Source organism: Podarcis vaucheri (assembly GCF_965113315.1).
Source record: "Podarcis vaucheri genome assembly, chromosome: 8".
In the NCBI taxonomy this organism is placed as follows: Eukaryota; Metazoa; Chordata; class Lepidosauria; order Squamata; family Lacertidae; genus Podarcis; species Podarcis vaucheri.
In genome coordinates, this window is record NC_138766.1 from 80,941,192 (window position 1) to 80,958,127 (window position 16,936).

Consider the following 16,936-nt stretch of genomic DNA (forward strand, 5'->3'; position numbering starts at 1 on the left):
AGACCAGACAACCATAAGAGGCCACAGCAAAGAAGTATACCAACCAGCCACCAGAGATGCAGTGCAACTCAGACTTACCCAGCGCCTCAGCTGTCGAGAAGGTGAGCAGGATACAAAAATTGACACAGGAGAAGGAAAATAAAATAAGTCAAAACCAATGTTCTAAATTTCCTAGTGTTTATATACATCATTAGCAGATTGAAGAGAAGCAAAATGATCCCGTTCACGCCAAAGGTTTATTTCCTTCTTTCATATTCCAAAGTTGCTAGGGTCAAAGTGCTAATTTCCACCCAAACAAAATCCTGCTGTACTCAAGCTGGTTTAAATTTATTTAGCTTTGTTAGAACTTCCAGTTTCTTTCATCTCAGCAGCTGGTCCTTCGAAGATTTGCACAATGCAACTTGATGAATTCGACGGGGAACCAGGGAAATGGTTAGATTTGTGAGATCTAGTGAAATAGGGCACCCCCTATTTGGAGTATCAGGAGTTGCCTGATCCTGACTTCATTTCTCCACTTCCGGGTTCAGCCCACTCTATGCCACGGTTTCCTGTAACAAACAAATCAGGCCAACTATGGCTAGCACTAGCATCTAAACTGTCATTTGGAAAGCACGGTTTGAAGTGGTTTTGCAGACTATGGTTTCAATTCTTAAGTTGGAGGTTAGGTGCTAACCATAGTTTGCCCGATTAGAAGAAAACTGAAAACAAGAGAAAACTGGTGTATAGGAAAGGACATTTGTACCTAAAACACTACCGTTCCTCCAAATCATTGTTTGGAGGATAATCTCAATTGACCCTTTTTACACCACTTAAGGAGCTCCCACACCCTTCTGTGCACATGTTAAGACAGGGAAGGGTGTGTTTACTGTAAGCACAAAACTCAAATTATGCAACTGGAATGTCTTATGCAAATTTGCATACATCCGCTTAGTTTAAATCGCTGCACAATTTTCATCTTTAGACAAGTGTGTGTGTTTCTATGTAGGTTACTTAAGAAAAATATGAAATCAGAGTAATAAAAATCACTGCATGACTAATGAAATCATCACATATTTTAAAGCAAAGACTGGTAAACACATCCACGGGTTCTCCTCTCCAACCCTGAAATTTTCTTGAGCAGAATTTGCTATAGATGGCATTCTACGTATCTTTCTCCATATATACACTAGGCATAACATTATGCAAAGCACATTACTGTGACCTTAAAAATACGTATGCGCTACAGAAGATCCACACTCCAGCAGCGTGACACAGAGGTGTGTGACATCTGTAGATACTTGCGACATACAAGTAATCTCAAACATTTCCAATGTAGCAGATGAATTCCCCAAACGTGCCGAAATCTCCTAATTGAATTCTGCGCCCCACAGGAGCTGCAGTCCCTCCGTAAAACATCCCTCAAGCTCCTCCTAGTTGTTCTTTTAAATGGATATATAAACAGCTAACAAACAATATTTTTCAGAACAGAATGTTTTAATGCTAAAATATGTGGGATGAAATAGTTGTCTTTGAGATAAGTGGAAAAACTGCCCAAGCAATTGCCTACAGAACAGAAATTTCTAGAGACCAACAATCAAAAAATGGGGAGACACGGTGACAACCCATCTTATTCTAAGGTCCAAAGAGAACAAAAATTATCATGTGAATTTCAGGATAACCTTTTGCTGCTGAAAGTGGTTTGCCTTTTTTTAAATAATATACCATTTATTGATGGGTTGGGGTATCAAACTGTTAATAAGCCAATGTTACGTTACACATTTGCAAAAATGGTTGCAAAAAATAAAATAAAATAAAATAAAATAAAATAGATTCACGAAAATGGTTGAAGTAACGGACACAATGTTTTCTAACTAGAAAAGGTATTTAGCTATAGATACAGGCCCAAGGCGACTGAAAGGCTTGCTGAGCTGTTGGGAAACAAGTATCAAAATAGACACAAATACAATATAGTGCAGTAGACCATGGTGAACTGTAATAAATTCCCAATCCGTAATGGGAAATTCGCTTTTCTTAAGAAAAAGGCACCACCTAGCCTATCACATTTCATACACTCAGTTCAGAATCCTGGGTACATAAATCACATCACCACCTTACGGCTTTTGTGTAATCTTAATTTTTAAACCGGCAGCAAAATTAAAATTTGAAATGCCTGCACACCCAAAAACATTTTACTGAACCGAAAGACAGAGAGAATACATCAAACAAATCCAACATGATTTTTAAAATGAAGTGATGCAATCAAGCTTTACTCTCAAGGGCTATCGATACCTTTAACATCCATGGACACGTCCACTCAACAGTTTATTGTGGAACTTGGTGCTGCTACTGCATGCAAGTTTTCCGAAATGTCCACACAATCTTGTAATCATCTAACCGCCACCCATTTTTTTCCGCCATCCAGATTTACAATTTCCGTTTGTTTGTTTTAAAAAAAATTAATGGATTTTCAACGGAAACAGTAAATGGAGATCAAATGGGAATATGGGATTAAATTTTGATGCACACGTGAACAACAGAACCCACAATAAAGGAAGCACCTACAATCCAAACCGTTTTCCAGTATGGCTTTGGGCTGTTTTACCATTATAAAAATGTAAAAGTACTGACATTGCACCTTTACTCTAATAAAGCAGGGAGTTTCAGCAATGTGCCTCTGGTTTTGTTTTGTTGGTAACATCTTTATCGTTAGTTGCGTTGGGAAAGCTTGCCCTAAAGGAACTTGGGTCACATCACAAAACCAAGTTAAAACAGCTTATGTGTGGACCACTGTATAAATTCCCCCCTTGCATATTTTCCATACACGTGGACAGACAAACAGAAGGGACAGATTTCCACTCTGAAGGAGCCACCGTGTGTGTACAGATATGCCAGACAGAGACTACAAGAAACAAGAGATAGCTGGACAAAGAAGAAAATGTAGTTACCAAATTTTGGCAAGGTTACATCTCGACAGCACAAGACACGTGGTGTGTCGTCAGTGGACTAGGGGGACAAGGCTAGTACCCTACATGTTTCCGGTACATCAGAGTATTAACGCCTTGTGCCTCCTTCCCAAAGCCCATCCCATCATCCTAAGGTCCACAGAATGGAAGATGGCAAGTTCCCCAAGGATGTGCTCTATGGGGAGTTGGCTCCAGGCCAATTGGCAGACCAAATCTGCACTACAAAGATGTCCGCAAACAGGACATGAAGGCTGGCGACATCAACCTCATTGTATGGGAATCCCCTGCAGAAGACTGAAGGCTTGGAGACAGTCAGGTACGTCTTGCATCCACGGCAGCGACCAGAGGAGGAATGACTGCTAGGATGGAGCGCAGAGAGAAGAAACACCATGATGCACCTACAACAGAACAACTGGACGCCTTTGTCTGATCCAATCCTCAACGAAAACATGTCTGTCCCATCCCAGTCTCCACAGCCACAGCAGGTGCTGTAATCTTCCAACCGTTTGACTTCACCCCCAAAGGCACACTCCTCCATCGTCTCCTTAGACAGACAGAGGCCAATCTTGATGGCCAAGAGCAGCTATCCTGCTCTCAGTGCCGCACACCAACCCTGGGGTGGACTTAGCATTTGAAAGAGACTGTTCAGAACAGTGTTTAAGCCATGGGTAGGCAAACTAAGGCCGGATCCGGCCCAATTGCCTTCTAAATCCAGCCTGCAGACAGTCCGGGAATCAGCGTGTTTTTACATGAGTAGAATGTGTGCTTTTATTTAAAACGCATCTCTGGGTTATTTGTGGGGCCTAGGAATTCGTTCATTTTTCCCCCACTTCAAAATATAGTCCGGCCCCCCACAAGGTCTGAGGGACAGTGGACCAGCTCCCTGCTGAAAAAAGTTTGCTGACTCCTGACTGTAAGCGTTATGAAAGTGATTCTCTTCTCTATTCCTGCTGTGACTCCAGAATTGGCTGGGAGCACAAGACATAATAGGGGGACTGATTTTACAGGATGAAGGGGTCATGGTGTTGGATAGGTAGACACACACACCCATAAACACATACTCGCACCAGAACTCTGAACAAATATTGAAATTATTTCAGTGCGAAGGCCAATGCACTTATAGGGTGATTAAAATGCAGCAGCAGCAGCTTACACTTACAGCTTACACTTACAGAAATGCATCAGTAGGAGGGAGTAGTCCTACTCAGGGAGTAGTCCTTCCTCCTACTCAGCACAAATAAATGTGTATCACAACAGTCAACACGACAGCAGTTAAGTGTGGGATGGATGGAGACTCTGATTGGGATTCGCCTATCCGGCCCAGTCAATGGAAGCCCTGTGCAAGGCTTTTTGCTTCTGCAATGGGGCTTCGTCCCCCCCCCTCACATCGCACCCTTGAAATTGGCTTGTGGGGCGTGTGTCAGAAGAATCCCCCAGAACAGTGCAAAGGGGGAGGAGAGGGTGGGAGACTATTCCATCTATCTAAATGACATGCTTGTGCAGATGAAATGGCCAGAAGACCACAACGTTTAATTCCACCCTAAATTGGAGGTGTGTGTGTGTTTGGCAAAAACAAATCAATACATCCAAATTATTATATATGCACAGTCACAGAAACACAGCTTTTTGCTGCAATAAAAAAAACAAACAGGAAATTCAGAGCAGCCACACACCAAGCAAGTAAGGAAAACCTCAGGGAGAAATTTACCTTTCTTTGCTTTCTTCTGTAGTTTCAGTGTGTCTGAAGATTTCTTTTTAATCTCCTGGCGGGCTTTCTTGTATTCTAGAGAGAGAAAGCGGGAAACACAGTCTGAATATCAACACATTTGACATCTATGCTATGGCATGCTTTGTAAAAATAAATAAATAGATCTGGCTACGCCTGATGATGCTAGGAGTCGAGAGAATGGCATGCAGTGTTTGAGAAAGCAATTTAAGCTACTTTTCTCTGTTGACACATCCTAATGCATTTCACTAATATTTAGCACAAAAGCAGTATGTAAAAGGGAAGGGAAGAGAAGGAAAATATTAATATTATTTATTAAATGTGTATATTGCCCTTCATCCAAAGATCCCAGGGCAGTTCACAACAGAAAAATACAAAATGGGAATACAAAATACAAACAAAAACAAACCAATAACCCCCCCCAAACACATTTAAAAGCCTACGTTAATTAGCCAAATGCCTGGTTAAAGAGAAAACTTTTCATCTGGAGTCTAAAGGTGTGTAATGAAGGTGCCAGGCAAGCCTTCCTGGGGAGAGCATTCTACAGATGGGGGGGCCACTGCAGAGAAGGCCCCGTTCTCGTGTTGCCATCCTCCAGACCTCTTGTAAAGCAGGCACACAAAGAAGGCCCTCAGAAAATGTTCTCGAGATCTGGGTAGGTTCATATGGAAAGAGGCGGTCCTTGAGGTATTGCAGTCCTGAGCCATTTAAGGCTTTATAACTGGGCCCGGAAATCAATGAGCCAGGATTGGCATCACATGCTCAAACCGTCTTGCCCCAGTGAGTCACCTGGTGATGAGTGATGTCACAACAAGTAACCCCAAGGGGGCCTCAATATAAGCCGTGTACTCATCTGATTACTCGTGAGGAGGAGGAGGAGGTGTGGGCTGAGTCAGAATCTGCTTGTGGCCCTACTTCACCTGCACCTCAAATGCCCTTCAACACCCCCTGCAGTTTAGAATGTAAAATATGCAACACAAGCATGGTTAAAACTGCAAAACTAGGGCCACTTGGAGGGGCATGCACAATATTTCTGACTTCCCTTTCTGTGGGCAGCCTGGAAACATGTGGGGGACAGCTGGGAACATGTACGATCCTAGGTTCCTTTTCCCCCGATACCCCCTCACCTCCTCCCCCAAATCAGAGGCAGAATCTTAACCAGCTTACGAGACAGCACGGTTACTCCCTTTCCAGTGAAGGCAATGGGAAGAAACAAAATAAAATAAAGGGGGGAGAACCACAGCTCCCCACTTTCTGGTTTTGTATGCTTTGTGCTATTCTATGCATTGTGACTTACGGTTATTTTTATTGATTACAGTTTAGTCATTCTTTACTGCAATTTTCAAGTGTAAACTGTTTAATTATTATCTGCTGGTATTTAATTTTACTGCTTACTATTATATTCCAATGGGATTGTTGAACGTTGCTTTATTTTGATATACAGTAAGTTGTTTATTTTGAAGCTATGCTTTTATTATGACTTTCTTGTATTGGATCATACTGCTATTAGGTGGGTGAACTTTGCCATCTGTTTTGTTGTTTCTTCAGCTTTGTAAACCGCCTTGTCCATATAGCAACATAGAAAGGTGGTATAAAAATGAAAATGAAATTAAAATTAAATGCCCCGGGGCCAGCACAAGTTAGCAGAGATTAAGAAAAGGTAGCAGCTCCACCACTAAATCTACCTGCTCTGGCACAGCCTAACCACTGGTTCACCTGTCCTATTTGAGCAGCAGCAATTGTTCAAAACAGCCGGACAGGATATTCTTAGAGAGCATCAGGTTTTAGTGGTAACCTGTCTTTTATTGTTCTTTCATTTTATTTTAAGAAACCGTGGCTTCCTGTGGTTAAGACTACTACAAATGCACCCCTCTGCAGTTAACAGGGCAGAACCGCGGGTTCTAGCCACTGGGGCTTCGCAAAGTCCCAGATTCTGATTGTACAGTCATACCTTGGGTTACAGACGCTTCAGGTTGCATTTTTTTCAGGTTGTGGACCGCCAAAACCCGGAAGTACCGGAACGAGTTACTTCCAGGTTTCAGCAGTCGCGCATGCGCGGAAGTGCCAAATCGCAATTTGCGCATGCGCAGAAGCGCCAAATCGCAACCCGTGCATGCACAGACACGGGTTGCAAACGTGCATCCTGCACAGATTATGTTCGCAACCTAAGCATCCACTGTACTTTCTTCTCAGCACTTGAGGGTGCATTTAAAGGTAAAGGGGCCCCTGACCATTAGGTCCAGTCGTGGCCGACTCTGGGGTTGCGGCGCTCATCTCGCTCTATAGGCTGAGGGAGCCGGTGTACAGCTTCTGGGTCACGTCGTCACCATGACTAAACCGCTTCTGGCGAACCAGAGCAGCGCACGGAAACGCCATTTACTTTCCCGCCGGAGTGGTACCTATTTACCTACTTGCACTTTGACGTGCTTTCAAACTGCTAGGTTGGCAGAAGCTGGGACTGAGCAACGGGAGCTCACCCTGTCACGGGGATTCGAACCGCCAACCTTCTGATCTGCAAGTCCTAGGCTCCGTAGTTTAACCCACAGCGCCACCCACGTCCCTTTTTGAGGGTGCATTTAAGCACACACAAAACATTAAAGCGGTTGCAAGCAATGCTTAGCCGTATGGCCTGAAATCTCTGCATAAAATGAACACATCACTCTTTTTTTTAGAAGTGGCGGATTCTATCAAATCTTCAGATGTGGATCCTGGTACCTCTTTATCCATGGTTAAGAGACTGAGCACCAGGTGCAGAGCTGCGTGATTCTTCGCCTGAAGTCCTTTCCAGCTTAGGAAAAAGTGGCAAGCCACCTGCATTACTTTAACAGTGCTAAGTGACAGTATTAAGGCTACCCTTGGCACCTACTCAACCAGGACTTGAAAGCCAACTCCATTAAACCATGGTTCCAAACCCCTATTAAAAATGGAAACTGTGGTTAAACCTAACCATGTTTATAACACTGGAGCTAACATGACGCTTAAACGTGGTTGCAGAAGGAAAGGGGGGTTTGCTTAAGGGACGGAAGGAGATGCAGCAAAGGAGCAGGCGATTCTCACAGCCCATTCCTGATTTCTTAGCGCTGGCTCATGCATAACCCTGGTTGTACCTGCGTCATCCCATAAGCGGCCATCGCCACCTCGTGTGACCAGATTCTCAAAAACACAAAAAGTAAACATTTGCACAGTTATATTTTAAAACCTGTATCGTTCAGCCACATCTTGTCCACGGCTCCTTCTCCATATAACTACCTTTTGCATGGTCTTTATCCAGTTGATTGGCTACTTTCTTCCATTCTTCCATCTGCTCTTGAAGTGGGTTTATCAGACAGTCTATTAAAGCACTAATTTGGTTGAGAAAACACAAAGAGGAATCAAATCCTGCAAAGGGGGCGGGGGGAATCAAACTGAATCTACCCTAAGCCAGACCCACCGACTGCTCAGAAACCCCCTCAATATCTATGAGCTGCGCTAACCCATTCATAAAATTATTTTGAAGTGTTCTCAACAGCCCATCACGTTAGGCTGTGCATTATTGCGTCCATACTGCAGATGGCATGAGAAGTAGGGCTGGCCAAAGAGTGTCTAGATCAGAGGGGTTGGGCGGTGGGACTCTCCATTTCATAGCTAAATCTCCCAGCGCAAACGTAGCTCTCAGACTCCCTCGAGAGAGAGTTACCAGATACTGGAGAAGGCCCAATAAAATAGTTTGCTTTTGCAGAAATTTCCCAAGTTCTCAGCTTTGGAACCGATCCCCCTTTGGCATCCCTCATTCACTGCTGAGTTACACTTAATGCCATGACTAGGAATTCCTGGTGTGCAAAGAGGGTTGTGCCAGCAAGCCTCTGTTTTTTCTCTCGGGGTGGGCAGTAAACTCTTCCTCTCCCACAAAGCCCGGTTTGTTTGATGGGAGAAAAGGAAAGGGTGTTCCCAGCAACCGAAAGTCAGAGGTTAGCTGGAAGCCGGCCCCAGCAAACAACTTAATGTGGTCCTGAATGAAAGGGGTTGTGTAGCAATTACATCTTGACCAAAGTCCAGGAGCTAATAATGAAGGGCTCTTTCCGATTTGTGTCGGCTCACTGGCATGCATTAACTCACCTTGAGAACTGCCTGAGTTTGGACTCTATGCTTCTGTGCCTCATGCACATTCTGGTCAGAGCAGAGCCAATTTCTCTTGTAGCACCTGAAAGAAGAAAGCGGTCTTATTTAGAAAAACCTGGCAAGAAAGGTATTTCACACACACACACACACACACACACAGTATTCCCAAGTGGTGCATGGAAATAATAAAAGCAATGGGTTTCAGAATGGATGGACCCACTGAAATTAATGGGCCTAATTTAGCCATGTTCAATCATTTCAATGGGTCTATTTTGAGGAAAACCCCCAGTATTTCAAACACAGATTAAACCAAGGCTAGAGGTCTTCTCAGGCCCTTTGGGAGTTCTAAGGCCATCTGTGGTGTCTTGATACAAATTTCTGAACCATGCCTAGGAAATCGATTGTTATTATTTATTACATTTCCCCCCCACCGATTTATGCAATAACAACAACAAAAAGTCTCAAAGCAATTTAACAAAGATATAATACAAGCAGACAAAATCAACTGAGAACCTGAATATTGCAACGTGCAATGCAAAGTTCCTAAAAGGTTCCTCCAACACCAAAGTAAAAAAGAATGAATGGGACAAGAAGATTCCTCAACAGTGGCCTGACCTGAATGCCAGTGTCTAAATCACCTGTGGGGAATCTTTGGCCCTCCAGACATTGCTGAATTACCATCATTCCTGGCCGCTGGCCATGCTTGTTTTGGCTGATGGTAGCTGCAGTTCAGCACCATCTGGCAGGTTGGAGGCTCCCTATACCTAGGGCAAATCATAGAATCGTAGACTTGGAAGGGACCTCGAGGGTCATCTAGTCCAGCCCCCTGCAATGCAGGAATCTCAGCTAAAGCATCCATGACAGATGGTCACCTAACCTCTGCTTAAAAATCTCCAAGGAAGGAAAGTCCGCTACCTCCCAAGGGAGTCAATTCTACTGTCGAACAGCTCTTACTGTCAGAAAGTTCATCCTAATGCTTACAGAATTGACGGCTCTGGGGCAAACTTGGGCAGAACTTACTCTTTCGTTTATAAAAAGTATAGCCTGGCCCCTGGGGCGTCTGTTGTGCAGGGATGGTTTTAGTTTGACACGGGTGGCAGAAGCAATAAAAGAAATGAGAACCCATGTGTCAAGGGATGATTAGCTGCTTGTGCTTAAAATAGTGCCCCTTCAGAGTTTGTGCGACCCCACAAACCTCTGTGTGTGACAGAGCTCCTCAGACATGTCTGCTCTAGTCACTTGTAGAGTCCGACAGTGGCTGTCTGCGGAAGCGCTTCCAGCAAAGAAGTTCCTTAACGGAAACGCGTCTCCTGGACTCACGACGTGACAGCTTCCGGCGAAGCATAGGTCTCCCTGCAGTTGCTTCTGACACCTCCCCGCTATTTTCGCTCGAAGTGTCTCTCACCCCTTTCTCTCCCCTTCTGCTTCCTGCCTGGGCTGCTGCGTCTCTCTCAGCATTACTGAGATCCTCCTCCAGAGACCCCGCGCTCCCCCTGCTGGTCCCTGCTTTGGCTGTTGACTCTCTCCCAGTCTCTGGGAGCCCTACCACTTCCCTTTCCTCCGATGTCAGTTCCCTGACACCATGAAATGATAAAATGACTAAAAGGAGTCATCAAGCTTTAAAAAAAGAGAGGGCAACTCATTCTTCAGAGACTCAAAGGAAACAACCTGCCAGAACCAAGAGTGTTCCCTAAAATTAAAGGGAGAAATAAATAGCCAGGCAATACTCCCCAGGAAATGTGTTCCACAACTGTGACGCCGTATCAATAGCCTCAAAGAACTGAACCGCAAGCTATCAATTTATAAGGGTGCCCTCAATTGGCGACTGTCATTCAGTGGTTGTCTAGGGTGAACAATAGCAGACTGCTCTGCTTTTCAGCGCAAAGGAGAGAAACAAAGGAGGCTGGGAACACAGGCAACTTAGCTTGGACATTATGTGATAAGGCTAGACACTCTAGATCTTGCGCAGGATCTTGCAAAAAAGAAAAAAACAACACATATCCTAGTCTCTGACTTTGTGAACCCACACTACTGCTTTTTCAACCAATACCAGGCAACTCACTTATTACCTTTCACTGAAGACTAAAGAAGAGCAAAACACTGCAGGTTTTCCCCCCACCTTGCAAGAATAAAAGGCAAAGCGTATTTTGGATTTGCCAGGGGTCAAAGGATAAGGGATGCTCCAGCCCACTAGTAGATATTGTATCTCTGCTCAAAGGCAGAGATGTCCAATGTTGATTCCTGCTGCAAGGGAACTGCAAAAGGTTCCACGCTAAGTGTTGGTTGCCAGAGATGCCCACCTCCACAGTGGTCCACTAAATTTGGCTAGCCATGGCAACCAGTGATTTGTGGTTGGGAAGGAGGCACACAGGACTGCTTTCTAAGTCCCCACCAAAAAACTTGAGCCCTTGACAATTTTGTGACGCAGCCAAGTTCTGTACCACGAAACCTGCGAATCGGTTTCCACAGAACATTCGACTCCCCAGTAGATGGTGCTAACACAACTTGAGAACCGCCTGGTTGGATCACAGTTGCAACCCATCAAACCCAGCACTCCCGTTCCCGACAGTGAAAAAGCCAGATGTCCTTGGGGAAAACTCAGGGAGCTACGAAGACAAGCCATTCCTTCTTGTTTGCCCTTTGCATCTGATAATTGAGCAAAGCATGGCCTCTGAAGTTCGGAGATCCCATCAGCAGCTACTGCGGCCGGTGGTCATTGACCTAACCCTTTCGTCCATGAATTTGCCTTGTCCTCTTTGGAAGCCAGCTATGCCAGGGACATAAGAAGAGCCACAGTACTGGATCAGAGCAGAGGCCTATTGAAGCCAAGCATCATGCTCTCACAGGGGCAGGCCAGATACCCATGGGAAACCCATGAGCAAGACATGAGCACAGCCGTGCCATTGCAACCCGCAATTCCTAGCAACTGGGATTCAGAGGCATACGGGCTCAGATATTGAGCGCTTGGGGGCTATTGCATGTGATTCCGGGGTGGAAACCCAACTGGTAAAGTTCACATACCTCCACAGATGAGACAAGGCACCAGATATAATACAGTGGTACCTCGGGTTAAGTACTTAATTCGTTCCGGATGTCCATTCTTAACCTCAAACTGTTCTTAACCTGAAGCACCACTTTAGCTAATGGGGCCTCCTGCTGCCGCCACGCCGCCGGAGCATGATTTCTGTTCTCATCCTGAAGCAAAGTTCTTAACCTGAAGCACTATTTTTGGGTTAGCGGAGTCTGTAACCTGAAGCGTATGTAACCTGAAGCGTATGTAACCCAAGGTACCCCTGTATATTAAATGCTCTCATTCAATGTTAGGAACCCAAAAAACATATGACCAACCCCCCCCCCCCCAGGTGTTTTCGAGGCTGCTGTGGTAAATGGAGATTCTGTGCGTGAGAGACACACACAAATAAAACAAGATAAAACAAAGTCACGGCCCGCTACCCGAATTCCACTCCTGACATAATTAATGCGCACTTAGGTCATGCTTCTGGCATGAACACCAAGAAAAATAGGTGCTGGAACTCACAATGAAGTTGGGCAACTTGGGGCAGCCCAGAAAAGATGCCGGTTTAACAAGGGATTATTGAATATTGCTTTATTTGATTCAAGTTGTTTATTTTAAAGTTACGCCTTTATTATGACTTTTGTTTTGTATCGGGGTCAGATTGTTATTATTTGCGGGGTCTTTGCTGTCTATTCCGCTGTTTCCTCAGCTTGTAAAACGCCTTGAACGTAGTCATATACAAAGGTGGTATACAAACCAAAAGTGAAAGGAAATGAAACCGCGCCGTGTTCACTGCTGAAAACTATGGCAAGCTGTCTCCCTATCTGGTTTGGGGGTCACCCCTGGTTCTGGTGCAGGTCAAATAAACGTATCCCCGCCCCCCTTAGATTCGGGCAGATGGCTAGGGCAGCTCGCAGGGGTCCTCGTGCAAACGTGCATGTGTGCAATGGTAGAGGCCTGGCTGGAAAGCTTAAAGCCCATTGCCACTACACAAGAGAGGGACTGAAGAAAAGGAAATACGATTGGCCCCACCCATTTACTTGACCAATGGCGGCTAGGAGGAGTTGTAGACCTAAAAAAGTGTAGACTCGCACACGGTGGCCAACCTTCCATTTTGACTCAAAATGTTCGTTTTGGGCTTCTCAGAATTATGTAAAGACCAGAAGCGGGCAGGGGGGCACCAGCCTGCAATGGCACCCACCTGAGGTGCCAGAAAAGTGCGCTCTGGGTGGGGGAAAAGTGCCGGCTCCAGATCTATTATTCTCCATTTTAAAAAGGACCAGCGTGGCTTAATCCGGGACACAAGACTCTGGGAAGCGTCAAACGGAGGCAAAACTCATTTGAGGGGGAGCAGCTTTGCCCTTCTACAGCCTCCTCCGCGTTCGGGAGGTTGCTGCCATCTTGAAACACAGCGGGGCATTAATGGGCACACAGGCAGGCGACCCACTGAAGGGGGAAAGCAGTGCTTGAACGTGCTCACCCTGAATAGCCTGTTCCAAATGAGCAGGCATCTGCCGCAGCTCAAAACAGGGGGGCCGGAAGGAGGGGGAAGCCTAATTCTTTCGTCAAAGCGTATTTGCTGCAACAGAGAGGCTTTGCATCCCATTTGAAAGTTAATGTTGTCAAGCACCTAATTAAGACGCTGGAGGAGGAAGGAGGAGACACTCACAAATAACAATCTTAACGTGATTTCAAGTTAAGTGTCCGAAGAGAGGGAAAGGGGTTAGAGCTTGGCTGCCTTGTCCATTGGAGGTCTGGAAGTACGGAGCTGTGGCGAAATTGGGAGAGGAGGTGGCATGGAGAGCTGGGGACAGACCCTACATCTGTGGGCACTCCTCATGCCCATCAATTCCAGGTGGCATAGCCAAAGCTATGGTCCACGACAACATTTTGGAGGTCCCAAGTCGCAAGGTGGTTAGATTGGTCGCAACTAGGGCCAGGGCCTTTTCAGTACTGGCCCCGACTTGGTGGAACGCTCTGTCACAAGAGACTAGGGCCCTGGGAGACTTGACATCTTTCTGCAGGGCCTGCAAGACAGAGCTGTTCCGCCTGGCCTTTGGTGTGGACTCAAGTCTGACCCTTATGTTTTCCCTCCCCTTATGGTTTTGATCTATGGGCTACTTTTAAAATGAGGCTGCATTTTAAATTGCATTTTAACCTGTATTTTAAATTTGTCCCCCCCCATTAAGATTTTACTGTAATTTTACTGGTGTTAGCTGCCCTGAGCCTGGTTCTGGCCGGGAAGGGCAGGGTATAAAAATATGATGATGATGATGATGATGACACACAAGCCTGGCAAGGACTCAGAAACAGGACTGTATGCTTGCTTATATCTCTCTCTCTTTCTCTTACATCTGTCTCTCTTTCTCTTGCACACTGCTGCCCGTTTTCTGGCAAAGTAGACTGAAGGCAGAATTATGCCTTGTCCCACCATGTGACACAAGTAGCTCTGAGCACACGGGAGGACTTGATTTGTGCCACTCTTGCCAAGACAGTTGGACACCACGGCTCTAACAAGCCTCTCTTTCGGGCCCCCATTTGTTTCCTGCAGAAGGAAGCAGACAGACCATCTCAAGGCAGACAGATTTGATTCAAGCTGCGCGTCCTTCCCCATCTATCTGTGTCCTGGGCAACAGGGCAGGTGTGCGTTCGCAAGGCCTTCTGCGATTATCTTCCTTGAAAACAGAACACAGCCAGTCCTTTATCTTTCCTATTACAACGCCGTCATGGCACCACGAAGAAAACACAGCTAAACAAACGGCACGCTCGTTTAGGGAGCAACTTCAAGGCCCTTCGAGAGACTCAAGCACCCTGCAGGAAAACAGGACTCTTCTCTTTCTCGTGTTCAGGACAAGGTCCCAGACATTTTTCAGTCGTGCGTCTTCATATCCTTGCTGGCTTCCCATAGGTATCGGGTCAGCCTTTGGCCAGATCCAGTAAGATAATCTGACCTTCCAGAGATCAGCAGAATGACATTTTTTTTTATAATGCATGACGTGCATAGAGTTTTATAGTTGGGTTGGAAGAATCCCAGCAAACTGGTTGACCAGGCTGCTAAACATCTGATGTGAGCACCACACAATTGAAACTGATCCTGCACTACTTTTGGGTTGACTGCTGAACACAGGCCACCAGCCATTTTGAGGAACCACCATAAAATGCGGAATCCGCTGCTTTTCACTGCCTGCATGCAACTGAAAAGATGCAGGAAGAGGCACCTGGCCAGGCCTAAATACTTGATTTAGCTCGTGCGTTGCAAGTTGTGCAAACGTGCGTACTTTCCCCCCTTTTTAAAGACAAATCTCAATAGACATGGGTTCATGTTATTTGCTTACTGGCTACTGGCTCCTAGAAACTGGAAGGGGAAGAGCCATGATATCAGCAGCAGAGACCATTATCTGTATGCAGCAGGGTCCGTGGTCCAATCTCTGGCATTTCCAGAGTTAAACGGCCAGGAGTTTCCCCATTTTGCTGATCTGGATACCTTAAGATTAGAAAAATAGAATCACAGAATTTTAGAGTTGGAAGGGACCCTGAGGATCATCAACTCCAAACCCCTGAAATGCAGGAGGATGCAGCTGTCCCAGACGGGGGATTGAACCTGCAACCTTGGCATTGTCAGCACCGCGCTCTAACCAACTGAGCTATCCAGGCCTAAACCCTTACCACAAGGGCCAGCAATACAAGTCCATCTACCTCATACTCTCCATGCATTCCTCCATCCACCTTAAGTACTGCCCTACTAGATCAGGTGACTAGATCTAACCCAGGATCCTGTTCCCACAGTGGCCAACCAAATGCCCCAGGAAAGCCTGCAAAGCGCATAGCGGCATTCTCCTCATCCGCAATTCCCAGCAAATAGCGTTCAGAGACATACTGCCTCCAACAGGCAAGGCTGAACACAGCCGTCATGGCTAGTATCTATCGGCCGCTTTGCCCCCTGTGAATCTGCCCAGCCCCCTTTTAAAGTCACCAAAGGTGGCGGCCAACCATCAGCGAATGCCATAGTTTAACTACAGAGAAAAATACAAAACCTTATGCAAAGCCACAGAGACTTGCAAACTACCCAACCTAAGGTGAACTTATAATGTCTGATTTCAATGGATCTTTCAAGTGCTTAACTCAGTCGTTTGTTTTCTTTATCTTTTTAGGCAACTTCATGAAGATACCAACAAAAGATAAGTTTGGTGTTGTTCACAATACCGAGAGGTGCTAATGAAGTTGTAAAGGTGAAGGGACCCCTGACCATTAGGTCCAGTCGCGGACGACTCTGGGGTTGCGGCGCTCATCTCGCTTTATTGGCCAAGGGAGCTGGCGTACAACTTCCGGGTCATGTGGTCAGCATGACTAAGCCGCTTCTGATGAACCAGAGCAGCGCATGGAAACGGCGTTTACCTTCCCGCCGGAGCGGTACCCATTTATCTACTTGCACTTTGATGTGCTTTTGAACTGCTAAGTTGGCAGGAATGAAGTTGTAGATGGATGTTAATGAAGTTGTAGGTGTGAGGCTGCTGGCGTTTTGCACCCGTTTCGCCCTGGCAGTCCAAGTAATCACGAGGCCCTTGTTTGCCCCCGATGGGGCTCTTTTGCTGGGGCTTGCAGGTAGCACACTCCCCAGGTATTTTTCCGGACTTCTTCAGTGGTCTAATCTCAAAGCCTTGATACGTATATTGATATTCAATTTCATAGAGAATACTATTTCTTGGCTTAAGCTGAAGAGACTGATTTGCTTATTCTCCCCAGGTTCTGTGAGAGAAGGAGCAACACTTGTCTTCCTCCTCCTTCCCTGCCTCCACCTTCCAAGCCAAGGAACAAAAATGTGCGCAACAGATGGAAAGAATAAAAAGAAGGCAGACAATACAGATAAATACCATCTGAAGACATGCAGACATGGCGGGGGGGGCAGGATTATGGTGGACACCAGCTGCCTCCCCTTGCACTTACAATATTACTTGACTCCCAAAAATATTCTAGCCTCTTGACATTTCTGATTTTTGAGGGTGTAATACAAGAATTTTGTTTTATCCCACCCACCCTCCATGTTCTATCTTTCTCCCTACATTTATCTAAGTGCAGAGGAGGGGACTTTTGCTCTTAAATTGCTCTTATTATTATGATTCATATTAATTGAATTTGTATACCGTTCTTCCTCTG

At 45.6% G+C, this 16,936-nt stretch overlaps 1 protein-coding gene across 23 annotated transcripts in view; it reads right to left on the reverse strand.

The window, feature by feature from the left end:
* MTSS1 (MTSS I-BAR domain containing 1) overlaps positions 1-16,936 on the reverse strand; it is a 150,259-nt gene that overhangs the window by 26,588 nt on the left and 106,735 nt on the right. For 12 of the 23 annotated variants that reach the window (XM_082235593.1, XM_082235609.1, XM_082235595.1 and 9 more), the window contains exons 4-6: positions 8,764-8,848; positions 7,918-8,009; positions 4,651-4,725 (exon numbers count right to left, since the gene is read on the reverse strand). In XM_082235593.1, the coding sequence (XP_082091719.1) occupies positions 4,651-4,725; positions 7,918-8,009; positions 8,764-8,848 (252 nt within the window). Of the gene's footprint in view, positions 1-78; positions 91-4,650; positions 4,726-7,917; positions 8,010-8,763; positions 8,849-16,936 lie in introns of all 23 variants that reach the window. The other 11 variants (XM_082235592.1, XM_082235613.1, XM_082235607.1 and 8 more) reach the window with 1 other exon arrangement.